The sequence below is a fragment of the Mustela putorius genome, unplaced genomic scaffold, assembly GCF_011764305.1.
Source record: "Mustela putorius furo isolate JIRA1106 unplaced genomic scaffold, ASM1176430v1.1 tig00000450_pilon_pilon_pilon, whole genome shotgun sequence".
In the NCBI taxonomy this organism is placed as follows: domain Eukaryota; kingdom Metazoa; phylum Chordata; class Mammalia; order Carnivora; family Mustelidae; genus Mustela; species Mustela putorius.
The window spans coordinates 1,555,991-1,582,254 of NW_025421385.1; the positions used below are offsets into that span (position 1 = coordinate 1,555,991).

The following is a 26,264-nucleotide window of genomic DNA, read 5'->3' on the forward strand; positions in this document are numbered from 1 at the left end:
GCCATGTGTCGCCCATCACGGCCAGCTCTGGGATGTTGGCTGGGGACGGCGGGCCATTACGAGGAGGAATAACGACACGAAACATCTGCTCTCTGAGGCATGTTTGCGCAAACCCGGCGTCTTGCAGGCGCGGGAACGGGCTTCGCCGCTGAGGAAAGCGCGCGGGTCAGAGGGCGGCCCGAGCCCCCCGGCTGTGGCTTCGGAGCTGCCCCAGCCCCGGAGCCCCGTCTGGGCTTCACAGCTTCCCCGCCGGCCGGCAGACCTGCAGCTCCTTCCGCTCGGCCCTGAGAGCCCGAGAGCACCACCCCCACCTCCCCGGCCCCCAGGGCTCCTGGGACCTGCCGGCTTCTCGCTGGGCAACAACAGGTCAGCGTGTGTCACTGGTTCCTGGGAAAACAACAGGCTCGTGGAGTCCAAGGTGAACGAGCTTATGTTAGGACACATGTCGTCCGGTAATGGCGGGAGACCCCTGGCCGGGGTGCAAGCCCGCTAACCCTAACGACCCTGCCCCTCCTTCACCTGGGTTTCCGGGCGGCGGCTCCGCCCCCTCCGGCGGGGCCTCGCTGCACGTGCCTCGCCTGGGCCCCAAACCCCAGGACCCGCAGCGTTTCTGCCACGTGCTTGCGGCAGGGGGACACGCACAGAATCACCAGCAGCTTCGCGTCCCCTCCTTTAAAAGAAGAAGCAACGGCCTGTGAAAAGACCTAAGGAAAGCTGGCATCGCCAGCCCCTGCCGAGCCCGCGACGAGTGGGGTGCCGGCTGGCGGCGCGGGCCCGGTGCGGGTGTGCGCTGGCGGGGTCCCCGGCCGGCTGCCTCGGCTTGCTGGACACCGGGGAGAAGGAAGAGCTGAGGGAGGACACACGGGCGGGAAAGCAGCCGCGCAGACACGGGGAGACCACGGCAAGGGCTGCGTGTGGCCCCCGGGAGCCCCGCCGCCCCGCGCCCAGCCACGTGCGTCGGGGATCCTCTTAGAGGAAGAAGCTGTAACGTGAACACTGGATGCAGCCCGGCCTCATCCTGAGGAGAAAGCCCATCTGCGCAGAGAGAGAGGAGCCGCATGGAAAGTCTAGAACATTCTATCGCAGCTAGCCTCAGAGCGAGTGGTGCCTGGAGAAGAGCAGACTGTCCCCTCCAGTCTTGCTCTCTGTGAGGGCCTCAGCCTGGGTTTCTGGACCTGCAACCAATGCACGGCATGAACAAGGGGACATCGGCCAGAGGCCAGCACGCTTCGTGTGTGCACGCGGGCTCAGCAGCACGAGCCCTCCGCGTACCCGACAGGATGGGACACAGGACACGAAGAAGCCGAGCACCTACTCGGAGAGCTCGCCAGGCTCGTGCAAACCAAGCAGCCCAGTGCACGGTGACACAGGGGACCACAGTGACCTGGGGGCCGGGACGTCCCCCACGGAGGTATGGCCAGGAGGAGCAAGGCCCCCCAGGGCAGGCGACAAGGTGGCGTGGCACCCGGGCATCCTGTGGTCTGGGGCCTCTCCGGGTGGGGGACCCTCACGTTACCGAGAACGTCCTGGAGAACGCGGGTGAGCTGGCTGTTGCGGTAGGGGATGTGGTCTCTGTGCTCCGCCAGGGCCCCCAGGACGTCCGCGAGGGCCGCCAGGCTCCGGTTTATGAACGAAGTCTCCCTGAGGGCCGCTCCTGTCACTGCAGACACACCTGAGACAGCATCAAGCCCCCATCCCGTGGTCAGCACGGGCAACGAGTTCTCTGGCCACGTCAAGAAATGAACAGGGAAAGCACACCGTCCCTTCTCGGGACGGGAGCCCTGAGTGGGGGGACCCTCGGTCCCACCAACCTTCTCCTCTGATGGCCTGCACAGCCTCGGCTGGGAGTGGCTGGCGGCGCAGAGCCCCGGAGCGGGACACAGCCGTGGCAAGACCGCGGCCCGCTGGGCGGAGCAGGGCGAGCTCGCTCGAGACGGGAACCCTGCTCAGGCCGCCCACACCCCCGCTGGCCCCGGACGGAGGCGCCCGCTCCGGGCTCACCCGCACACTCGCTGCCCGCCAGGTCCACGAGCTGCAGCTTGGCGTGCACCTGCTCTCCCACTCGCTGGGCCCCGGGGGGCCCGGGCGAGGCTCTGCCGCCCGCCGGCCGCCCCTGGAGCCGTGGTCCAAGTGACTGCCCGTCCTCTGCAAGGGGGTGACGGGTAGTCAGGAGTGACGTCCACGAGGCCTCCCTCAGCTTCCCGCGGTGCTAGAGAGCGAGCCTTCCTCCAGAAGGACCGCACTCCAGAGGGCGCTTCCTAGGACGGACAGCCCGGCAGGGTCTGGCCATGGGACGGGGCTTCTCTGAGTCACATAGGAACGGACAGCGTCACCCTCAGAAGGCAGGCCGGTGCCCACGAGGTCCCAGGAACAGAGTGATGCTCCCGGAAGTACTCAGTGATGACGCGCACGGAGACCCGAGGAGGTGAACCCCCCCATTGGCTCCCGGCCCCACAGACGTCCTGACAAAGCCCTTCCTCACTTCGCCGTGGGTCCGTTTCATCAAGCGTTAATCCTAAGTGGTCTTCTTAAAGAGATTTTTTTAAAATCTAAATTATATACTCACTGTGGAAAGCATAAAAAAATACACAAAAAATTACCACTCTGGTCTCCACAGCCTTCTCACCGTGGCTGGCGGCCGCCGGCTCCCTGGGCTACGCCTGCCCACGCACAGCCCCGCCCTCCCGGCAGGCGCCCGGCCCTGGGGCCATCGGGCGCAGTTCGGGGGACACAGGGTAGTCAGGCGTCTGTGCCGCTCCCACCCGCCCCCGTCCTCCCTGGCCTGGGTTGCCCTGATGGCCACGGGGTCAGGGGCGTGTCGCCCACCGGGACCGGGCGTCCGTGTGACCGCATGTGAAGTGGGCCCTAGGGCAGCCGTGCCCCGCTGGTGCACTGTGGCACCGGGACCCTGCAGAAACGCTGGTGCTCGACCCGTCCGTCCCAGCCTGGGGCTCGTGCTCTGCGAGTCCCGCAGGCCGCCCTGGGTGCCAGCCCCGTCTTCGCCGACTGGGACGCATGACCCTCGCAACATGTGCCTTGCTTTTCTTACATAACTGGCACCATTTTATATGCTGGTTTGTGACTTCCTAATCCCAAGTCACACAGTCTCCCTCACGGAGCAGGAATCCCGTTCGCAGACCCAAACGTGCCTGTCCTCCATGTTGTGTCCTGTCCAACGAAGCCGTGCCCTCCGCTCCCCCCACAGCCCCGGTCCCCTCTTCTCAGCCCGGGTTCCAGATCCCCCGAAGGTGTGTTTGCGACCTCCAGCCCCAGGTCGCGGGCCATTTCTCCTCCATGCCCCTGCCTGGGCGCGCACGGCCACTTACCGGGGCTGCCGCCGGCGGGGGCTGCGGTGACAGTGGCCGTTATTATCAGGTGGGACCTGGAAGAACGAGCGTGCACGCGGGTGGCGCGCCGTGCCTGGAACCGCAGGCTTCCAGCAGCGAGCGCGATGAAGTCCTCCGCACTGCGCACGGGCCTGGAGGAGCACACGGGGGATGGGGACGCCCGTGGGGCGGCGAGGGACGCCCCCTCCCTCTCCCACAGACCAGGCCGACCTACTGGAAGAAAGCAGGCTGAAGCGCGTCTTAGACAAAACAAAACAGCAAGTCAAACCCCTTCCTTGTTTGAGGCCTCACTGGCGCGTCCTCCACGGCTTTCCTCTGGAGTGGTCAGCTGGGCCCGCACTTTCCAGACCCGCATTCCTTTATGTAGTGCAGCCCCGTGGACTCCAGCAGAAGTCCGCGTCCCTGCTCTAGCCGCTGAGCCATGACAGCCACTCAGAGCATCCCACCAGCGGGACCTGGGTCCTTGCGAGTCTTAGTAGAAGCTGAGGGTTGGGTTACCCCGTGCAGGCTCACGGCTCAAGGCACCCAGTTTTCTTCAGATGCGAGAACAAGCTGCAGACGCTTCCCGTACTGACTCTAAGAGCCCAGGACAGGCTCACCCCCAGCCTCATTAGCAAGAGGAGACCCTCCCCCTGCCCCCTGCAGCGCCCCCAACACCCAGACGTGGATCCAGGGAACAGGTGTATCGGGCAACGCGAGGAGACTCCCTTCTTCACCACACGGAGGTTTACTGTGTTCTCTCAAATACGGACCCGCCCAAGCGGACACGAGGCGTGCACAGGTCACCGCGGGTCGGGGGGTGGGGGTCTGCTGTGGCGAGCCCGCTCCCTCGCCTGCAATGTGGGACGGGACCGGTCCCCCACGTTTCTCATCAGGATATTTTAAATGGTTAGTTAATGTGTCTGTTGTCATTATGATTTTAAAAAGATAATTTCTAAAGCAAGTCGAAAGATGCAGATGCGTTCTAAGGCAACACAGAGAAGCTTCCAGCGATAAACATGCCGGTCTGGCCCACGCACTGGACTTACTCGGGGTTCTGGGGAAGCTGCCGCCCGCTCAGAGAGGCCAGGCCACGGCTGAGTACTCACGCTCGGGTCGGCGGTGACATCTCCCGCTTTGTGGCCTTGGTCATCGGCGCCTCCCACGGGGGTCCAGACACCGCTGGACGCCGCTCGTTGGCCAGAAGGTCCAAAATGTCGTCATTATACACTTCCACTATGGACACGTCAACCTTCAGGCTCCTGGATGGGTTTTCTGAAATAAGCCTGGGGGGTGGGACACGAGAGACTCAGCCGTTGTGGAACTTGGGCCGCCCGGTGAGGAAAGCTGCCGGGGAAGCGGTCTCGAGGGGGAGGCTACAGTCCGGCCTCGCAGCGAGACTCCCGGCGGGCGGGCACCTGGGGGCACCAGACGGCCTGCTACCACCGCGGGACGACGGCCTGTCCTCGTCCCGCTGCGGGGGGTTACCGTCTTGGGAACAGCGGCTTTCTCTGAGCCGTATCTGGATCAGGGATCTCGGCCCCCAGAAAGGGCCCTTAGGATCCCAAGCCCAGGAAGCAGGAAGCAGGGAGAACGCCGCTGCCGCGCAGCCGGCCCCGGCCCGAGGCCCCTCGGTCGGCAGAAGGCCGAAGCCAGCCGCGGCCACAGGAGGGCTCGGCGCCTTTCCGGGGCCGGGTTAGCTCTGCTCCGGGGAGGACTGCGTGCAGACCGCTCCGCAGCCCGGCTCGCACCCTGACGTCCAGCCCAGTCCTGCCGTGCCCTCCTGACAGCCCACCAGCCTCTCAGAAACAACACGTCTTGTTCCGACGCATCTGGTAAAGTGCTGTGCGCCGACCGTGGAGAGGTTTAAAAATACTGACGCTACCCACTTGGAGAAAAACCCCACAACCCCAGTGAGGGGAAGAGTGACCACCAGCGCGGCTCCTCCTGCCCACGTCGCTGCCAGCACCTTGCCACCAAACTGCCCACACAGCCCACGGCGGCCGCCCTGTCTTCCGGGACCACTGCCTGCCTGACACGTGCACGGCGAGACCAGTCGGAGTCGGACGACAGTGCTGTCTGGTCCACAAAGAAATTCTGTGCCCGGGGCCAGGAGGCCAGTGTGGGAGGAGCGCTTCTGAGCTGACGGAACACGCGGCGTCTCATGCCAGCACGAACGGATCGAGCTTACTTAGGAGCTCCACAGAGCCCGGAATAAAATGAGCAATTAATGTCTTCCAAGGACACAGTCAAGAAAACAAGAAAGTCCAAAACGAAAGAAAAATTCTCCGGTAAGAATAATTTTCGGTTCTGAGTTCGGATTTGGGTCGTCCTCTGCGCTGGGGTCTGTGGACAAGACTGAGGGTAACTGTGGGAAGAGCGAGGAGCCAGGTCAGCCGAGCTGGGGGCTGGGGTCCCCCGCGGCTCCGGCCACCACGTGCTCAAGCCTGACCCCTGCCTGCCCTTCCGTCCCCTCTGGGAACGGCCGTGTCTTCCCAGGTCGCAAAACCCGAATTCGGAATCTCTCATCTACATAGTACCAGGGAGCTGATTTGAAGATTTTCTTCCACTCCGTCAAGTCCTCGACCAGGTCACTTGCTGGCCCGCGGGTCCCTCTGGCAGCACGGCTCGATTCCGCGGACGGCGCCGATGAAGCAGGCGCCGGGCTTCTCCTCGAGGAAGCGAGTGGTCAGCAGGCGGCACGCAGGGACAGTCACAGCGCCATGTGGGGCGTGCTCCACGGAAGCACGTGCGAGGTCCCGTGAGGCCACAGAGTGGGGAGCCCCTCGTCCCGCGCCATCGCCCGGATCCTCACGGCGTCGCTCCGGGGCTGTCGAGGGTCATGTGCTCCGTCTTCCTGGGGCATCAGCCGCCGCGTGGAAGAGCCTCCTCACGTCGGTGGTAAGTGGAGATCGGCTACGAAGGACGCGGCGTCACCGGGCTCAGAAGGGGCCAGGCGCTCTCAGGAATGAACGAGCTCGGAGCGGCAGGACCAGCGAGGACCCTGGGGCCCAGAATGGCAGTGGCCCCCGGCCCCCCTCTCTGCGGCAGACACCGCGAGACCACGGCTCCTGGTCTCTCGGGACCCCTCCTTCCACGTGACACCCAGCAAAGCCCAGAGCGGCAGCGGCTCTGCCGTGGCCTCCCGTGGCCACTGCTCAGCTTCCGAGCAACGTGGCTGCTGCCAGGTGAGGTCTCCCCGGAGCAGGAGAACGTCCTCTCCTGAGCACGCCTCGGGCTCCCCCTACAGTCCCAGCCCCTTGAAATCCCGAAACAACTGAACACCTGATGGAGAGCCGTGTCCCCAGAGGGAGGGCGCTGGCACCCGGGATCCCAGCCTCGCCCCCAGGAACCCCGAGGCCTGGGCTGGCTGGCGTTGAGCCTTCCCAGGCCGAGCCGTGAGGGCGGGGGTGGCGTGCTCCCAGCGGGGAAGTCCTCCGCAGGGCTGGTGCCCGCCCCACACCCCCTCTGCCCCTCCGCCCACAGGCACACACGCGGGAGTGGGGCCCCTGCACGGCGCCCTCGTCGGCCTCACCGCCACTGAGACCTCCAGAGCGGTGGCTACACAGCACAGCCTCACCTGTCCCCACACGTGCTTCTCTGACGTAGTTAGCGGAACAAACTTGGCCAACGCGTTCTCCGTGTGCACTAACACTTAAGGAACATTGGTTTGAAGACGCTTCAACACGTGAGGCGTGTGTGGGGTTCTTCCCCGTTGTCCCGCCGCGATTCTAAGCCACGAGAAGCTCGGCAAGGAGACACAGAGACAGACCCCGAATCTGAGGGGGCGGGGGGCCTGGAACGCACCCAGCCCATCGGGAGACCTATGGCAGGAGGACACTTCTCTCGGGGGCAGAAGGATTCGCGGGACACAGCACGACGGTCGCGGAGGGAGCCCACGGCACTTGCCGAGCAGGGCGAGTGGAGGGAGAACGAGTGTGGCGCACAGCGGCCCCCGAAGGCAGGGACGGCCAGTGTCCAGGCCCAGAGCACGGAATGTCCCAGCTTTGTTCCTGGATTCCCTGGTCGCTCGGGCGGTCAAGGACACCCCGTTACTAATTTTTTCCAGGAGTAACTGTGTTGGTAAGATCAGGAGAGTGCGGTGGGTGCCCTCTGGGAAGGTGTTCCCAGAACAGAAGCATCTTCAACAGGCCCGGCTCACCCTAACTTTGAAGAAGAAAACCAGATGTGTCCCCTCTTTCCAGGCCCAGGAGGCAAGGACAGGGAATGGGGGTCTCCCTCTGTCCCCGTCCCAATCTCAGACAGAAAACTTCCAAGCTCTACCCTCTCCTGACCAGGGAGGCTGTCCAGCTAGGGAGCCCTTGCAAGAAGTTTTGATTTGGGGCGCCTGGGTGGCTCAGTCGGTTCAGCATCTGCCTCTTGATTTCAGCTCAGGTCATGATTTCAGGGTCGTGAGCTCGAGTCCTGGGTCAGGCCCCATGCTCAGCTGGGACTCTGCTCGAGACTCTCTCTCTCCCTCGGCCCCACAAAATAAATAAATAAAAATCTTTAAAAAGAAAAAAAAAAGCAGACTTAAAAAAAAATGTTTTGTCTTAACGACAGAATTTCAACATAAATGTGCCATAAGAATTTCTAGTATTTGTGGTACTGAGGCCCCGAGCGTTTAAACACTGGGTTGCACGCATTCTGGTAGGAGCGTGGGGCTGCGGGGGTGGGGGACCCGCAAACAGCCGCGCTCCGCCCCTCCTTTGCCCGTGCTGCCCGCCTCCCGCCCTCCCTGCTCAGCTCCCAGCCCCTGCGTACCTGAAGAGCTCCCCAGCAGCCCTGGGCACGATGCCGAGGTCGCCGCGCTCGTCCTTAGAAAGCGGACCCAGCATGGTGTAGCTCTTCCCGCATCCGGTCTGCCCGTAAGCCAGAATGCAGACGTTGTACCTGAAACCCGACGGGACGTCAGCACAGCCCGCAGCACGCTGGGTCCTGAGCTGCGTGCTCAGGAAGCGCTCACTCGGTCGCAGAAGTCCGTGCACCGCACCCGTCGCTCTGCGTTCCTGCTCCCTGACCCTTGCATGTCGGGCTTCCACGGGAGCTGGTTTTCGCGGGACCCCTGGGGCCGTTTGGTCACGCAGTGTCAGGCCGAACCACAGTCACCTTTACACCCGCTCAACACGCTCCCGCTGGCACCTGCTTCCCCTCCGTGACTCCACATCTCCTCTGGGCACCCACGGCTGGCACACAGGGTCCACACTGGGGTCCCCCCTGCCCCCTGCAAGACCCCTCGTCCTCCCCACCCACTCCGTCAGGGCAGGGCTGGGTCACCCGACAGAGGACAGAGCTCATCTTGGTAAACACGGGCTGCTTCTAACACGGGTGAAACAACCCTTCCCCGGGGTTTCCCCATCACGCATGGGACCTTGAGCGCAGCAGATGCTTCCCCCGTTACTTGTTCTTAGACTCTGTTATTCCAGGGGCTTGATGACTCCGTGTCCGCAGTCAGCCAGAATGCGCCAACGCGGTCTCCGTGACAGGCGCGCTGCCCCCCCCCCAACAGCTCTGGATCATGTCACGAGGACAGGGACAGTTGCTGCCTCCCTACATTTCCTTCCTGCTGTCTCTTCAGCCCGAAACGTCAGTGGGGAGATCGGAACATCACATCAAAAGACTATTTAAAATAGATATAAACTTATATGATAGGATAAGCATTTACGATATAAACATATAAATGATACAAAGGTGTGACCTTGGCCGGGAAGGGACAGCTGATCCAGGCCTACAGGGGCTGAAGCCGGAGCCCTGATGCTCCCTTCCGGTCTTGGAGGGGCGAGACGGTCCCCACGCAGGCCCCACCTCGAGTGTCTGATTTCATGGACGGACCTTTAATCAGAAGGATTTTTCCCCTGAGGCAGCCCCAGCAAGTCCCACGAGCAGAGGCCTGTTCCCAGGAGTGGGGCCAGTGCTCCTGCTAACTAAACCTGCCTCGCACAGCGATGGGGCCTCCCTCCAGGACCGACTGTTCCAGTCCTGCAGGAAGCCTGTCAGGGCAAAGACCGAGCCAGGACCTCCCGGCCACCGCCCTGCATTGTTGGTCTTCCGGAGCGGAGAAGTCTCAAGGTCTTCACAACAACAACCTCGCTGCGCCGCGTTCCCATCTCGCACCTTCCCTGAGGGCTTGCTGGCCGCTTCTCCAGTGGGAGCACCTTGGCCTCAGCAGAGCCAGAGCCCCCACAGGGACCTTCTGAACCCTCAGGAATGCAGAAGCCTCTTGGAGAAAGCAGCCCAGCACTTAGAATGATGCCGTCTGTTTCACATTTAGGATGGAAAGGCAAGTCTGGCAAAGATCATTTAACCACTATGTCTTTTTCATTTCTGGAATCTGCTTACTTAAGAGAGGCCTACTGAAAAAAAGAAAAAAGAGCCCTCCTATCATTTTCCACAGAAGAACTTTTTTGGCTGCCTCTAAGAGCCCCAGCACTCCAGAAGAAGGGTGTCAGGAGAAACCGTGTCATTGCGGGAGGCCTGGCCCCACAGGTGGGTGCAAGGGGAGGCCCGGGGTTCCTGTGGGGACATGACCCATCGCCTCCTGTGCCTTTCAGGCCCCTGGGATGAGCTTCTGGTTGCGGGGGCCCCGTGGGCAGAAGTGGGGCCATGCTGATGGCTTCTGGTCTGTGGACATTGGCTGTGGGAGCCTCTGTTGGGCCAACACCAGGACACCTTCTTCAGGTGGCTGAACGCAGGCTCCTCTGCCCAACTGGGCTTCTTCCCGGCATCCCAAGGTAGGAAGTCTTGGCGTCTTGTGTCTCAGCCACATAAACCTGGTTCCATTTGTTGCCAGGAAGCCACGCATGGACCCTGAGCGCAGGGCGCCAGCAGCGGCTCCCACCGCGTAAAGATGTGATCTTTACTCAGAAGGAATGACCCGTGGCCTTGGGACTTGGCAGTCATGTGTCCGGAGCCAGGGGCTCTCATCCCAAAGGGCTGATGCATTCCTTGGTCCAGTGTCAACACGCAGCACAGCCTTCCTGAAAATTCTAAAATGCAGGGAGGGTCCCAGAGAGCACAAGGGCAGCCGCTGGCTGTCTTCACGTGCATGAGGACCAGCAAGTAGGAGCCCTCTGACAGCCGCTCCTCAAGTCTTGGGTGGCCCTCTTGCTGGCAGGCAGACAACTCCCCCTCCCCCACCACTGGACAGTCATCGCTATGGGGCTATGGGTTGGCTCTAATATTGTCACAAATGCGCCGACTCCAAGGTCACATTCTGTAACACGAGTGAGACCTACTTACAGTTCCTCGTAACTCTGATCACCGACCTTGAAGATGTGTCAACTCACCCATCCAAGAGAGAAGTAAGCAGGGGGCACACATCCGCAAACACCACTTGCTGGGACTCGGCCGGACCATAAACCCTGAGGCGCAGAGGGAAATGAGAGATGTACGTTAGGAGCCAAATAGGAGAAGGAGAGCCTCACCCACCCCCATCTAAGCCTCCAGCACAGTCAGGATCCATCACTGCGACAGTAAGAGATCAATCCATTCCCTTTCAGGCTAACAGGGGTTAAGAGAGACTGGAGAAATGTCTCCTCCGTCATAAAAACACAATTATGAACGCTTGCAAAGCAGAAAGAAAAAGCACGCCAGCAAGAAGAGAAGAAAGGATACCATGTAATTATCCTGGGACTAAATTAGGTCCACTTAAGTGGGTCCAACAAGAATAATGTAAAAATCATACTCTGGGCAACACTGAGTATATAATATTTAATTCTTATGTTCAAGCTTTCCAAGGCGGTGTTCTCCTAGACCCGGGTTAGTTCCGCAGAATGCCGGTCCGTGTCATGGGACTGAATGGCGGCTCTGGAGACGAGAGTCCCATGTTTATAAGCGCGCAAACAGAGCTAAGTAGGAAGGAGCTTCTAAAACGTGCAGCTCGTCCCACAATTTGAAACAAGACTAGAACGCAGCTGAAAGCAGAATTGGGGCCAGACTCCCAAATGTATGAACTAAGCATTAGTGGTCTGTTGTATTAGAGCCCATGTGCTTTGCATTTAAGCTTAGACGTCTGGATACTGGCACCAAATATTCCTTCTTCCATTTTCAGAATGTCTCATCGTGGCCATTGGACCCAGAGTATCTCCAGAAGCAGCAGTAATTTTGAGCATATAAAATGACTGTGCCTGATCAGGAAGGCATTTGGAGCAAGTGGTATGGTGCTGAGCTCTTGAATCTTTTTTTTAAAGATTTATTTATTTATTACTTTAGAGAGAGAGCAGGGAGGGGTGCAGGAGCAGAGGGGGAGAGAGGATCCCAAGCAAGCTCTGCGCTCAGCAGAACCTCCACTGAATGCGGGTCTTGATCCCACGACCCAGGGATCACAACCTCAGCTAAAACCAAAAGTCAGACGCTGAACCTACTGAGCCACCCAGGGGGCCCCTTGAGTCTTTTTTTTTTTTTTTAATTTGATTTATTTATTTGACAGAGAGAGATCACAAGCAGGCAGAAAAACAGGCAGAGAGAGAGGAGAAGCAGGCTCCCCCCAGAGCAGAGTGCCTGATGAGGGGCTCGATTTCAGGACCCTGAGATCATGACCTGAGCCAAAGGCAGAGGCTTAACCCACTGAGCCCCCCAGGGACCCCTTGAATCTTTTTTTTTTTTTAACTTATCACAGAATTCCCTGTGGCAGGCTACTTGGCGCAAGCCTGCAGCCCCACACTGGGAGCCTGTGGAAGCTGACCTAGCAAATGTTTCAGTACGCGTCTGAAAAGAATGAAGACTCTTCCGAAAAACATCATGATGGTAGTTACCATTACCACATTTTAAAGAATTAATGGTTATTCCTTAACATCATCCCCCAAAGTCAGTCTGGGTTCTCTGATATTTCTCCAGTTCTCCAGTAAGCTCACTTTTCCTGTTGGTTTTTAAAACTCATGATTCAAACAAGGCATCCCCATGGCCACTGGCCCAATGTCTTCTACAGCTCTAGTCCACTGCAGGGGTCAGCAGACTTTTCCTAATTAGTAAGTAGTTTAGGTTTGGCGAGCATCTTACTTAAACACTCAGGTCTTTCCCACCAACATGAAGCCAAGGTCAAAGGTGCTACCACCTATACTTTGTAACATTGTATCGAGTCATTACTCAGGAACACAGCAGCTGGACACAATGAAGCATCTGCTTACATAAGATGGGGGGGAGGGGCTGCCAAGCCTGCGCCCGCAGCACCTGCGGGAGCCGAGACAAATGCAGAATTAGACCCAACTACACCTGGCTTGTAGGATAAAGAAGGCATCTCAGATTATTGGGGAAAAGCTTGTTTCACTAAGTGTTGTGGCTGTACCTGCGGAGGCACATGGAAAAAGGTGAAATCATTCCATTCCTAAGACATTAATAATTCTAAAATACATCCCAAACAGATCACAAGTTTAATGTAAAAAATAAACCATAGGAGGGGCGCCTGGGTGGCTCAGTTGGCGAAGCATCTGCCGTCGGCTCAGGTTATGATCTCAGGGTCCTGGGATCCAACCCCCCATCAGGCTCCCTGCTCGGTGGGGAGTCTACTTGTCCCTCTGACCCTCGCCATTCTCATGTTCTCTCTCTCTCTCATTCTCTCTTTCAAATAAATAAACAAAATCTTTTTAAAAATGGAAATACTTGTTAAAAAATAAAAAATAAACCACAGGATTACTAGAAGATGTGGGTCTATTTTTCTCTAATCTGGTGACCTTTGTAACTGTAATTAAGTTAAAGGGGAAAAAGCTTTGGTGTGGCTAAGAGATTTCAGAAAAAAAAAAATACAAATAACAAACTTGGAAAAAGACTTGTAACTTAAATCACAGATAAAAGATCACTAACCCTAATATATGGAAGTGCTCCTAAGAATAAAGAAGAGAAAGGCCAATCCTCTCTGCGTTGAACTTTAACATTTCCTTCTATTTAGGAATATGCTCCTTATGTCTCTCCTGACATTGGAAACCACTTCTCTGTCTTTGAAGAAGAGCATCTAGAGACTCGAGCGCTCCCAGAGAAGGACTGTGCGTGCCTCTCTGCTGCCAGTAAGGATGTCCAGCCCCGCGAGAGAAGCCAGGCGCGGTGACATTTTGGCCATGGAGGGCGTGGCCCCAGGAGCCAGCGTGGCCCATCGGGAAGGCCAGGCCGAGTGGGGGGCCTTCATTCCGCACAGCCAGCGCCCTCCCCTGGCTCCAGCCTACCCCCAGCGTCCCTGTAGGCATCCAGGGGTCTCTGAGCTCTTCTCCTTTCTCTGTGCCTTGGACTGTTTTGAGTCCTGGTTAACTGAGCTGTCAGCACCCGGTTCGGAGGCCCCTGGCTCCGCCTGCATGTCTGGGAGCTCAGGGAAGCCTCAAACTCGTGACCAGGGGAGTCAACACGAACATGTGGCAGGTCCACGACGGCATGTAAGGAGGGAAGGCCGCCAGGGGTCCTCCGGCCTCTCGATACGTAAACTAGACTTGAGACAATAAAATTACTTATTATTTTTCTTAGGGCATTTTGGGACAATGGCTGTTACTTTTAGTTTGCCATTTTAACAAGTAATAATATATTTTTATTCTTCTTGGGAGGCAGCAAGTATCCTCTGACTCTGGGACAATTCATGCTTTTCCTAATGAGCAAGGAGTGTGTTTTCCTTCGATGCACAAAGTAGGGGTTAAATACTGAGCGGTTGAGATTTCCTTTCAGAACTGAAATAAAATATTTGGCATCTATTAGTTCCATAAAAAGCTATTAGTTTCAAAAATAGCTTTATGAAGGGAGACAGTCCTGGTACCAAAACAGTATTTCCCCAGAATAAATGCCTATGGAGATTTAAATTTAAGTTCTTGCTTCCTAACTTAGATGTATAGTGACTTGTGCATACTCCTTCATTTATGTTTTTAAGATTTTATTTTTATTATTTATTTGACAGAGGGAGACACAAAGAGAAAAGGAACACGAGCAGGGGGAGAGGGAGAGGAAGAGGCAGGTCTCCTCCTGAGCAGGAATCCCGATGTGGGGTTCGATCCCAGGACCCTGGGACCGCAACCTGAGCCAAAGGCAAACGTCTAATGACTGAGCCGCCCAGGTGCCCCCTTCATTTCTTTTTTTGTCCGAACACCACAATCGAGATCTTCCCCTTCAGTCCGAACCCCAGCCTGTGTGACCGCTGGTGCAGAGCCTCCCAAGAACCCTGGTGTCTAAGGGAGGTGTGGCCACGTCTCTTCCCCACGCCCCAAAACAAGGTCCCGGTGTCGGCCGGCCCACGCCCCAGTGCCCTTGCCAGCCCTTCTCGGTTCCTACAGGTGGCAGCTGGCGTCAGAGGAGGACCCGGACTTCATTCCAGGAAGGTGTGTGACCCCTGGGCCTTGGTCCCGTCACCTGTGGCCCCTGCCCAGCTTTTCCTGAGAAGGCCGGGAGGCATGGCCACCTCCCCCTTCCACACACACCTAACACCGAAGACACAGAACCAGAAACGCTGTACAGGACACAGCCAGGAAGGACAGAGAGGAATGTCCGGCTTCAGGAGAGGCTGCCGAGCGGTGGCGAAGCTGGAGCTGCCCTGCTGGGTAGCAGAGGGAAGGTGCGGGGGACCCCAGGCTGCGCCCGTCCTCAGGAGGGGACACACAGGGCCGGGGAGCCCAGGCCCCCGCAGGGGTGAGGCCCAAAGGGCGGGTCCTGATAAACAGATGGTAGAGACTGTGCTGCAGGCTCTTGATGGGGTGGGGGATCCCCCAGGAGGAACCACAGCCGCAAACCTGCAGACCCTGTGACCGTGGACCATGGCCCCGGGGTGGGGAAAGCCCAACCGGAGCAGCTCCATAAAGACGGGGTCCGAGCATGGGGATTCCCTCCCAGCCTGGCCCCCCGAGACTGGCTGGTCTCAGGGTGAGAGGCCTGTGCTCCCTGGAGGCCTCCCGACTCCACTCCTGTAAAACGAAGCCCTTCTCCGCTCCTGGGGGGCTGGCACCCCTCGAGGCCAGAGGCCTGCCGGGCCACAGCTGCGGCCCTGTGCTGGGAATCCCTTCTCTGGCCGGACCAGCCCTCTGGGGAGAGTCACTTCCTACCAAGTCTGGATGTGTTCATCTGCTCCTGGTCAGTGGCGGTGGACGCCAGGGGACGGTGGGAACAGCTCCCAGCATGGAGGGAAGCACCGTGCTGAGCCCCTTGTCCTGGGCGGGATCATTCACCGCAAAGACTCAAGAGTCTGCTGCTCAGAGACTGTCACCCCAGGACCATGTGCCTCAGTGACCCAGACGAGACCCTTCACATGTGGGGTGGCGGCCAGCAGGCTCTCCCCTGACCTTTCCGGGAAACTCAGGGCGTTGGCACTGCACTCTGGTGGGACGTCTGTCCGACACTCCGTCTGCTTGCTGAGCGGCCGTCTGTTCTCCTGTTTTCTGGGTACACATGCTCGGGGAGCTTTGATTTCCGGGGTTTGCTCCAGCGCCAGCCTGCCGGCTTGTTCCCCCAACAAACTCGCGCAACGGTTTCAGAGTGATCCGGCCGGCAGTAATTTTCTCGTAGAGATCACGCTTTTAGTGGTGTTTCTTAAGGTCACAAAGACCTTCTCCTGTGTTTTCCGGTTTTATACTTCGTATCTAGGTCTAGGTTCCATCTGTTTGCAAAAGGTGCAGTGCCCAGGTCAGGGGTCACCTGCAGGGGACGCCGCACGCCGAAGAGACCGCTTTGCTCCAAAGGGTGCCTGCTGCTCGGCCAGGAGCGGAAGGGACAGGTGGCATCGTGAGTCTCAGGAACCGAACATTTGTGGGAGATCTGTGTTTCATGTCGTTGTTATGCACCGAAGCACTTACCTCTCGAAACTATACGTCTTGTGGATCGAACGGTGAGCCGGCCGGTCCCATCTCACCAGGACGGTTTCCTAACAAAGCAAAGCAGACAAGGCGGTAAGAGTCAGCCGGGGCCACACGGAGAACAGGGAGAAGGAGGAGCAGCGGCCGGCTCACCACCGCCCTCCGGCTGGTGCGGCCTGTCACTTGTTGGTGAAGGCGAGCCATGGCCATGGCCCGGCTTACAGATTGTCGCGGATGCACTTGACTGGGCCGCGCGGTGGAGCGACCCGACCGAGCCCGCAGGGTCTCCAGGACCGCAACGTTCGCTTCCCCTCGCGGGGCATGGCGCGCCAGGCGCTGCTGGGAGAAGTCGCATCCATGGGGACTGCCTGGCGGGCTCCTTCTCTGCATCAGAAGGAAACACAATGGCCCAGGACAGCGCCTCGTGGGGCACCCGACAGCTCGAGGCAGGCGCAAGACCCCCAGCGCTCACGAAGCCCCATCTCAGACATGCTGTCAGTCAATCATGGCTGCCGGTGCTAAAGGTTTTTTGATTTTGTTTTTTTCCCCCAAATACATCAACTTATGATCGTGCACAAGTGTCCCCAACACCACCGTGCGCGTGAAGTGAAGGCCATCTCCAGCAGGAAGCACAGCATCAGATCACTCTGATCTGATCTGATGGCTCCAGTTCTGGGTTGGACTTGGTTCCAGTTCTAAAACAAGATGCAAATTCGCGAAAAGACAGAGTACGGGAAGACGTGAGAAAACAAACTCGCAGCTGCAGGGGTAAGTGACGGGCGCACAGGGACGTCGCCGTGACGGCTGCGGCGGGATGTGCCGCCCCATCTCCTCACGGCGCACACACGGCCGTGGGCTGCTCCGGAGCTGCAGACGCGCTGCAGGACCGCGTAGCTCTCCGTCCCGGGCGCGGCTGCTGGCCCTCCTGTCCGCTGCCCGCCGGGGCTGCAGGTGCGCCCTCCGCAAGGCCCCGCTCTCGCCAGAGAGCTGTCCTCTCCGCGGTGAGCTGTCCTCACGGTGGAAAACGAAGCACTAGAGGACCACAGGGGCATCCGGGGAAGTCAGGCTGTGTGACAGTCCCTAAGCAGTCGCCTCGCCGACACATCCCGCCGACTTCTCGGGGCCTTGTCCCTTCCCAACACCCGCCACCCCCGCAGAGATGGCCCCTCGCCTCTCCTGAGCTGGCCTCTCTGTCCCCAGCCTGGTGCCCTTCAGGCTCTCTTTAGGTCACTGCCTTAGGAATCTTCCCGAAATGTAAACAAAACAGTGTGACAAAGAGAAGCATGCGCAATGGCCCCCGGGGGTGCTGACAGGTCAATCGGGTCCTTCTCTCCAGATATTAGTTGCCCCTGGCAGAGCCGGAGGCCGCTTGCTACCACAGTGAAGAGTTCAGCAGCACCAACGGGGTGAAAACCCAGTCCACGGTGACTTCGGCCAGCAAGGAGCAGGGCCTCCGGCTGCCACCTTCTGCGTGCCACGACTCCCGGGACGCCTCCTCCAGGTGACACACGGAGACTCGTGCACGGCTGCGTCCCAGCCTGGCTCTCCAGGGCAAGGTCTTATTCGCAGGGGAGTCGCCAGCAGAGAGGTCATCACCCCACAGAGGGTCTCTCGAGTCACTGCTGCGCTCCCAGGGCAGTTTCCGGCGCCGTCTAGCCTCACGCGGTGACAGCCATGTTGCGATATCATCGTGGTCATATTGTCCACAGCAGAAGTAGCTCCTCAGTCTTGTCCACTCTCGACCCTGACAGAACGCCCCCCCCGCCGCCGGGACGGAGGTACAGACAGGATGCCGGGAGCAGAGCCCACATCCCGGGCTCCCAAACCCAGAATCCGACCGCGGCCTGGGCCCTGCCTCTCCCAGAGGCGCCATTTCCCTTTTCCGTTGCCTGGTCACGGTGGCTTTCCTTTAATATTATGCCTAGATGTGTCCCCGGGGCCTCACGGTGAACTCTGAGAAGAACACGGCCCCCAAAGTGTTTGGCTGATGTTTCCAAACACCCAAGTTTTAACCATAAAGAAAAACAAGTGAAAAATCGCGAAGGTGTGAGCTGTCCCCCGAAGCTCGAGGACGCCGTGTGAGGGACACAGAAGCCATAAAAACAAGCCTGAGTCCAGAAGCGCCCCACGGCTGTTTAGAAGGCCGTCCTACAGCCTGATCACTGGATCTTACACTTCTGAAATGATTCCGAGAACAAAGTCTCACTTTCCCGAGCACAGCTGCGGCGTCCGCGCCGACCCAAACACACCGCCTCCCTCGCCCTGCTCCGCACGCCTTCTCCTCACAAGCAAGATTCCTTCCCTTGACCTTGTAGGATCATTTCCTTTTACCCCAAATTGTAAGCACTTGCCCTTCCTTCCGGGAGGGGAGCGGCCCGACACGCAGATATGACAGAGATCCTCGGGGCTCCCCACGGCATGGACATCCCTGCTCGCGGAATCCCAAGGCTCCCGGGGGCTCCGTGCGGTGGGTGCCCCGCTCAGAGCCAGCCAGGAGCGAAGGCGTTCTCCTGAGGCGGAGGTGCTTCCGTGTCTGTTTCCAGTGCCCCTAGACAGCTGCAGAAACATCCAGGGCCTACGATCTTTGCCACGGACTCAGCCATCACATTTTGAAGCTAAAAGTCAGTTTTTAAAGATTTTATTTATTTATTTGACAGAGAGATCGCGAGTAGGCAGAGAGGCAGGCAGAGAGAGAAGGGGAAGAAGTCTCCTCGCTGAGCTGAGAGCCCGATGCGGGGCTCGGACCCAGGACCCTGAGGTCATGACCCAAGCCAAAGGCAGAGGCTTAACCCACTGAGCCACCCAGGCGTCCCTAAAAGTCAGTTTTAATCCAACGGCCAGATGCTGAGACCAGGAGGAGCTAAGTGAAAGGCATTCAGCATGGAAGGCCCTGCCCTGCCCTTGGGGCTCGTCAGGCCAACCTCGGGGAGCTGGGGAAAGCGGAGGCCGCAGGCGGACACACTCTGAGTCCACGAGTTCTCCACACTCTCGGGGAGCATCATGTCCTTGTTCTGAAAACCTGCTGGATGGGCCATGAGTTCTGCAAATAGAAGGCAACCTTCCTCTGCCAGGAGATGTGTGGGCTCCGTGACCCAAGGGGCGGGAACGGTGAAAGACGGTCGTCACTCTGGTCTCATTACCTCGGAGTCGCTGCCTGCATTGAGACAAATACACCTCGGCCAATTCATGTTCAGTTTGGGATGCCGGCGGGGCTCAGTCGGTGGAGCATCTGCCTTTGGCTCAGGTCATGATCTCGGGGTCGTGGGGTGAATCTGGCTTCGGGCTCCCTGCTCAGTGGGGAGCTGCTTCTCCCTCCGCCTCTGCCCCACTTGTGCTCTGTCTCTCTCTTTCAAATAATTCAATAAAATCTTTTTAAAAAGTCACAGAATCTGCCCATTAAAAAAAAAAAAATCATGTTGAGTTGAAAAACTCAGTCCCCCAAAATACAACTAAAACTCACCAATGACATTTTAGGACCAAATACAGACTGGAAAATTTATTTACTTATAACTGTCTACAGTGTATGCAGTTTTATTTATAAGTATAGTTTCTGTAAGTTTTTATACATAATTTATAGGTATTATAAGTAGTTATGAATATCGTGTAACCCACAGCTTTTATCAGCAACCGCGTCTATAATACCTGTTCAATGCACGACAGCTCAAAATGAGATCAGATGTAGTGACGGACTCAGACGGGGGGGAGGGGCGGTGGTCACTGCCACGTTCCAGTTCCCGCGCTGGACGGTGCCGTCATAGAGGTCTGCGTGCTAGTAAGCAAGTGGCATACACTCCAAATCCCCCTAAATCCTGCATAAAAAACAAGACAGCCAAACAGACAACGAACAACCCCCCTGGATACTGACTATGAAGTGGCTGGGTTTCCTCTCGACTACGGAACACGGGCGTGTGAGGACACACAGATGGAGCCAAGGTCAGGAGGCCCCCAGGGTCTCCCGGACTCTGGAGCCTGGTCTCTGAGCGGCAACGGACGCAAGCCAGCATCCCGACGCTTAACCAGATCTTCCCTGGGCACCTGGGCAGGAAGCCAGGGACTCTTGCGTTATTTCAAAGCTGATGAGTAAAGGGGGAAGGACAGAGCTCCCCCGTGGGCTGTCCCGCTCGGCCACAGCAAGGACACAGGAAACGTCCAGGAGTAAAGGAAGAAGGAATGACAGAGCTAGACTAACACCATTTTGCAACGCGGTGACACGAATGAGAGCCACCATTGTTCCCATCACAGAGAAGCCCCCCTCAGTGGAGAACGCAGCCCCTTCCTGCCTCAGGGAGGGAGCCTGGGTCTGGCCCAGACTCCGGGCCCACCTGCCTCTCCACAGGACATGCAGAGGAAATTGGGTGGAAATTTGGTGGCTGGGCAAGGTCACACACATCTTCCTGGAAAGAGCGGGAAGGCCAGATGGTGGCATGTCTGTCTCATCTGTCATTCATCTTGTTCCCACGTGGCCATGCAGGAAGCACCTGACTGCTGAGAGGCCCCCCTCTCCCAAGCTGGGGGCTCCCGCGAGCGTGAGCAGGGCCGCCACACGCTGCCGTCGGGACAGGACCTGTGAGCCTGGCAGAGGGGGCAGAGCCGGGAGAAGGCGCAGAGTCACGTGTTCTCAGACCGACTGCCCGCGGCCTCAGCCTGGTTCCCAACGGTGTGTGTGTCTTGGTTTGTAGGAGTTTCCTGACGCATCTTATGAAAGTCTTCAGGGAAACTCTCTTGTCTGTGTTCAACATTCTCGTGGGCAACAGGCGGAATCAAATCCGAACTCAAATCCTGCGGCTTCTTCCGGCACGCCGGGAGCTGGGAGAGACGGCCAACCTGCGGGCGGGCGCCTCTTTCTGCCGCTGACAAGTTCAAAGATTCACCTTTTGTTTGCAAATTCACCCCCAAGGCATCCGGATTTCCTTCCCTGGTTCTTGTCACTGGGAACACAGCCAGTGTCGGTCCCACAGGGCCTGTCCCTACAGCTGGTCGGTGGGGCGCTGCCCAGCCCCCCTTCCACGCTCGGCTGCTTCTGCCCCTCTTGTCCCCGGAACGGGACTGCGACACCTGTTCCCTGCCCCCACAAACGTACCCCCTGCTCACTGGCATCTTGTCCAGGAGTCAGAGACCACAGGTCACGTAGCCAATACGGGGTGCCGAGCCCTGTGTCGTCCACTCTTCATGATCACGTAAGGACAGAGACGCTCGGCGCCGCGTGCTGGTAACCGAGAGGGGGTTCCGCGGACCCCACAGCGGTGCTCGCAGACGGCACGCAGCCGACTTCTGTCTAAGTGACCGGAGCTCATGTGGCAGTGCTAGGTGATACTGCTTTACTGTTTTGCTATTCCTCGATGAGGACATGAACGGTGGTGTTCGTGTCCTGTTGGAATTATTTTTCAGAAACAGCAGGAAGAATATATTTATTATTATGTTTGTGTATTGCTAGTAAGTATTAAGTAATCCTGGTTCTTTCCACATTTCCAGCTTGCTGGTGACCGGCAGGCCGGGCCGCGTGCCCCTACGCTTGCTGGCATTCTCACTGCGTGTTCCCCTCGGAGGTCAGGAGCACGGTCAGTACGGGTGGCCCCATGCACAGACACACACATACGTGTGCACCGAGGCCGGATGCTGGCAAGTTGCACATGGCGGGGAGGGAACAGGACATTCCAAACGGGGTCTTGTGAACACGGGCAAAGCTGGCATGGGCTGACGCAGACGAGGGGCTGATGAATTCCTCCAAGAACCTGAAGAGGTGAATGAGTGCTGGGACAGCGCTTTCCAGACTGGGACCCCAGCAGGGCCTTTGCGGGCGGTGATGCTTGTGCTGAGCGCGGAGGTCAGGAGGGCAGGCCAGGCCCAGAGCACGGAAGGGGTTTTGGCCCGAGGAGCAAGTGCAGAGACCTGCGGGCAGCACGGGGCTGGTACTGGTCAAGGCCAGAGTGGCAGGAATGGGGCATGAAGGAGCCGGTGGCAGACGAACGGGAAAACAGAGGTCAGACCCGAGTGTCTGACTTTGTCCTTAAGTCCTTGTGACTTCACGGAGGAGCCGGAGCCGGAAGGGCTCGTACGCCATCCCAGTGCATCTCAGGGCCTGCTCCCAGCTACGGAATAGGTCAGACACAGGCAGGAGACAGAGGAACGGGCCAGCTAGCTCTGGGGAGGGGAGCACGGCCCGGAGGGCAAGGGCTATGGGAATGGAGTAAAGAGACCCAGGGAAGGGATTCTGCAGGACACACGGGGCCTGCTCAGTGGTGACAAGGCAGGCGTCGACAGTGACTCCGGTTCGGGCACCAGGAACTGAGTGCATTGAGTTGCCACTTGCAAAGACGGGGAGTCGGGCAGAGTCTGTCTGAAGGGGAAACCAAGGATTCAGTCTGGGATGTTCTGGCTGGAGATCACGTGAGCCATCTCGAATATCGGTTCTAAGACGGAGGCTGCCTGGAGCAGGGACACAAAGGGGACAGCTGCTTTACATCTCATCGCAGCAGAGATGGGGGTCCTGGGGGCCAGAGGCCAGAGTTTCCGCAGCACCACGGGTCTCTGCCTTTTCCAGAAGCTGCAGCTGTTTGCAGAGGACGGATGAACCTCAGGACAAGGACAAGGACGCTGTTAAGGACCGCAGGAACTTCGACCATTAAAACTTTGTCGCAGGCGTTGCAAATCCATCAGCCTTTGTAAGCACCTCTCAAAAGAGCCTTGACCTCAAGAACAGATATTTGCATGAGAAGCGACGGACCCACAGGCCTCGTAGCTGCGTTCAGAAACTCAAGCATGTGCCGGTCAGGCTGATGGTTCAGTAAGAGTGAAGGGAAGGAGAACTGCGGACAAGACGACAGAGCCCAAGACCTGGTCCTGCAGATCCGGGTTCACACAGGCCACAAGAGCCCAGAGAGGGGCCAGGCTGCCGCTCGAGATGATTCTACTTACAGGTTGAGTCCGGGACTATTTAAGGTCGAATTCGACAGCAGCCTGAAAGGAAACTCAACACACACTTGCAGCCTCTTCTGACTCTGGAAATAAGAGTCCACCGCGGGGTCACCCTCCACCCACGCCCCCCCCAGACCCCTCAGCAGAGTCCCTGATACCACGTTCCTGAACAAACAGCTCTGTTAGGTTAAAAAGCAACTTGGGACCCCACTGATTGCCTTAAACAACCCCAAATCACCCAATCAATCTTGATGGGTAAAATGGGAAAAAAATAACAAACCCTCCAACTTTTGTATTTGAAGCTTCAGAGGGACTTGGACAGGGACTAGAGGGGACAGTCACCAGGATGAACATAGGTGCATCAGGGCGGGAGCCGCAGCAGGTCCTCTGCACGTGGGGGCCGGGCCCCAGGCTCAGGAGACCCGTTCCTAATGAAAAATAACTCTGAAGGTTGACCAGGATGCCCACAGACCACACAAAGTGTAGAAAAGGTCAGAACTTCACCATGAATACATAGTGTCTAGAGCTCCTTTTAGCTCAAATTCCTAAGAAGGAGAATTGAATTTGTTCCCTGCTGTTTGAGGACATACGATACGTCCAGTGACAGGTGAAAAAATACCTAAAAACAAGGACTTTCTAAAGTGCTCACTTCTGCAGCCTGTCGGGAGCGTTGATCGGAGCACCAAATGCCCCCCGGGCCGCTCTGCAAAATGGAGGCATCCGGAAGGGTCCTTGCACGGAAGGGTCCTCGCGGGTTACGACCTGTGACCGTGGCGAGACGCGCTGCCACGGCTGACGTCTCCACAGCGGGGGTGGCAGGCAGGCAGCCACACGCGGCTTGCACGCGGCCCGCCGTCCAGCGGCCCCATCTCAGCCCCGAGCTCACACCTCACGTGCTCCTACATTCATGCTGTGACGGTCGCGACGCGCTGCCCGGGTGCGGCAGCCGGGCACAGTCACGACTCAACCTGGGGAGGACTCTCAGCCGTGCACAAACCCGGGTCGTCGCCGTCCGGCTGACCTTCGCTCCCGCTGGCTTCAGACGCGTGCCCAAGCCACTGGCCAGCTCTCCGGCGTGTTTTGTGATGCTCTGCCGACCGAGCTATCCGGGCTCTTCTCTGGAGTGTTTTGGATTGAACGTCAGACAGCAGCATTCCCGTGTTCCGCTGATGAGGACTCCCATGTCCACACGCGCACCGCACCGTCTAACCCCACATCGCGACCTTAGCAGGACGGACCCGGTTCCCCTGGCTGTCCCCACAGCGTGCGGTTCACAGCTGGGTGCGGGCGCTGTGATCACAAGCCCGGTGCATCTCTCCTGCTGGCTCCTGTCTCCCTTCCTGGGGGTCTGATTTCTCAGAGAACTAGGGTCACTTGTCCTGTGATGTGTCTCCCCTTCCGACTCGCAGATTTCTTGCTCTGGTTCAGAAGGACCCTGAGACTCTGTTCGATGGAGGCTTGGCTTTGAGGCCCCAGTTTCTCTGTCACGAGTCTGTCTACACCTCCCATCCAACACCACTTCCTGTCTGAGCATCTCGCTTTTGGGGAAATTTCGAGGGCTTTGGGTTCCAAGGGCTTCAGGAACCTTCCGTGGTAAAGATCCTGCTGACCCCCAGGGGTCTTGCGCCCACGGAAGTCTGTCCCCCCAGAGCCATTAGGACTTTCAAGTGCTGAGTTCTAATTGTCTCACATACTCCGTGTCCGCATCAGCCAGACTCTTCTACAGGGAACACTTTCCGTAGCCAGCAACCCGCAGTCCATTTCATAATGGAAAGCCATCATAATGTTGATCTCTCTGTAACTTCTAGAACAATCGGGTGAAGGTGTTTGACTCTTGGCACCCACGGCTACTGCAGAGCCCCATGTCCCTGCGCGTGGAAGCCAGGTGGGGCGCTGGGGTTCCTGCTGTCACTTCCAGGCCTCCTGGGTACAGAAAGCTAAGAAACACGCAGGTTCTGAAGAGAACACGAACCCGCGAGCTGGTGGTCACCGTGGCCGTTGCACGAATCTAAAACCAGTTGGGTCACCCGGCTACACAGGTTCGAGGCTTGTGTTTCCTCCCTAATGCTCTACACTTCAGGCCCACTCTCACCTGTGCTGGCTGGTTCGGGAGCCGGAAAACCAGATAAAACGAAGGTGAAGTTGCCTTCCTCACACCCCCCCACAGGTAGGAACCTTGTGGCGTCTCAGGATGCACGTGCGCCCGGAGGCTCCTCGGTGTCTCGCTCCCGTGGAAACTAAGCCCCAGACCCCGTCATTATCCAGGAGGCTCTCTAAATTACTCCCCGGGGTGGGGCATCTGGGAACCGTGGGAACCACCCCACCGAAGGCTCCTCCGAAGACGGTGTGTTGGGGAGGTCACTCACGTCGTCCACGGCGTGGACCACTCCTGCGGGCGCCGAGCTGGGGGCAGAAGGAAGTGAAAATGGGCGTCACGGTGGCGCCCCCGTCCGCTTCCCCACCATCCACACTCTTCCACACTCCTTCCTTCCTTTCTCTTTTCTTTCAGAGAATGCGTGAGAGACGGACCACACGCGCGTGGGCTGAGGGGAAGGGGCAGAGCCGGAGGAAGACAGAGTCTCAAGCAGACGCCACACAGCGCAGGGAGCCCGATGCGGGACTCGATCCCAGGACCCTGAGACCACGACCTCAGCCGAAGGCAGACGCGTCCCTGTCTGAGCCCCGCGGGCGCCCGACACTACACCACGCTCATTCCTGCTGAGCCCGCTTTTGTTTTCACCGTCTAGACCTCCCCAGCGGTGCGCTCCTCGCCTCTGGTCTGTCTCTCTGCCCCCTCTGCCCCCGTGGCTCCCTCTGGTGTCAGAGTCTCTGGCTCTTCCCGCTGCTCGGCTTCCCTCCCCTCCTCCCTCGTCACACTCTCTGGAAGCGTCTTCTCCCACGCCTCTGCTCTTCATTCCATACCCCTGTGTGTTGTGGGAGAGACAGGACATCTCTACCCCAAGTCTCAGGCGACTGATGGGCAGCAAACCTCACAGCACAGTCTCTGCCTTCGGGAACTCAGGTCTTTGAGGGTAGTCGGAACCTGGACAAACGCAACGTGCTCCAGAGCGAACATCGAGTGAGCACAGGCGAGGCAGGAACGTGAGGGAAGGTCTGCGAGGCCGCCGGGGCCGCGCCGCCGGGGTCGTGCCGCTGGGGCCGTGCCGACAGGCCGACCGGCAGAAGCAGCACTGGGCAGCGGGACTTCCTGCGACGGTGCGAGCAGCCCAGCCCCGGCAGTGAGATGTCGCTCACGCCACGGGAACCCCACACG

At 58.5% G+C, this 26,264-nt stretch overlaps 1 protein-coding gene and 1 long non-coding RNA gene across 4 annotated transcripts in view; one reads left to right on the forward strand and one right to left on the reverse strand.

Annotated features, from left to right (window-relative positions):
* Positions 1–65: 65 nt before the first annotated feature.
* The window catches only part of KIF25 (kinesin family member 25), a 43,486-nt gene continuing 17,287 nt past the window's right edge, over positions 66–26,264 (reverse strand). The window contains exons 7-16 of one of the 3 annotated variants that reach the window (XM_004769613.3): positions 25,357–25,393; positions 16,076–16,143; positions 10,613–10,687; positions 8,091–8,219; positions 4,436–4,612; positions 3,327–3,478; positions 2,002–2,145; positions 1,517–1,672; positions 520–670; positions 66–387 (exon numbers count right to left, since the gene is read on the reverse strand). In XM_004769613.3, coding sequence (XP_004769670.1) covers positions 378–387; positions 520–670; positions 1,517–1,672; positions 2,002–2,145; positions 3,327–3,478; positions 4,436–4,612; positions 8,091–8,219; positions 10,613–10,687; positions 16,076–16,143; positions 25,357–25,393 — 1,099 coding nt within the window. In that variant the 3' untranslated portion in view covers positions 66–377. Of the gene's footprint in view, positions 388–519; positions 1,673–2,001; positions 2,146–3,326; positions 3,479–4,435; positions 4,613–8,090; positions 8,220–10,612; positions 10,688–16,075; positions 16,144–25,356; positions 25,394–26,264 lie in introns of those variants that run through there. The other 2 variants (XM_004769612.3, XM_004769615.3) reach the window with 2 other exon arrangements.
* LOC106003501 lies at positions 8,182–14,085 on the forward strand. The gene is made up of 3 exons (XR_001176028.2): positions 8,182–10,057; positions 11,377–11,480; positions 13,210–14,085. It is a non-coding gene; the product is annotated as an uncharacterized LOC106003501 (long non-coding RNA).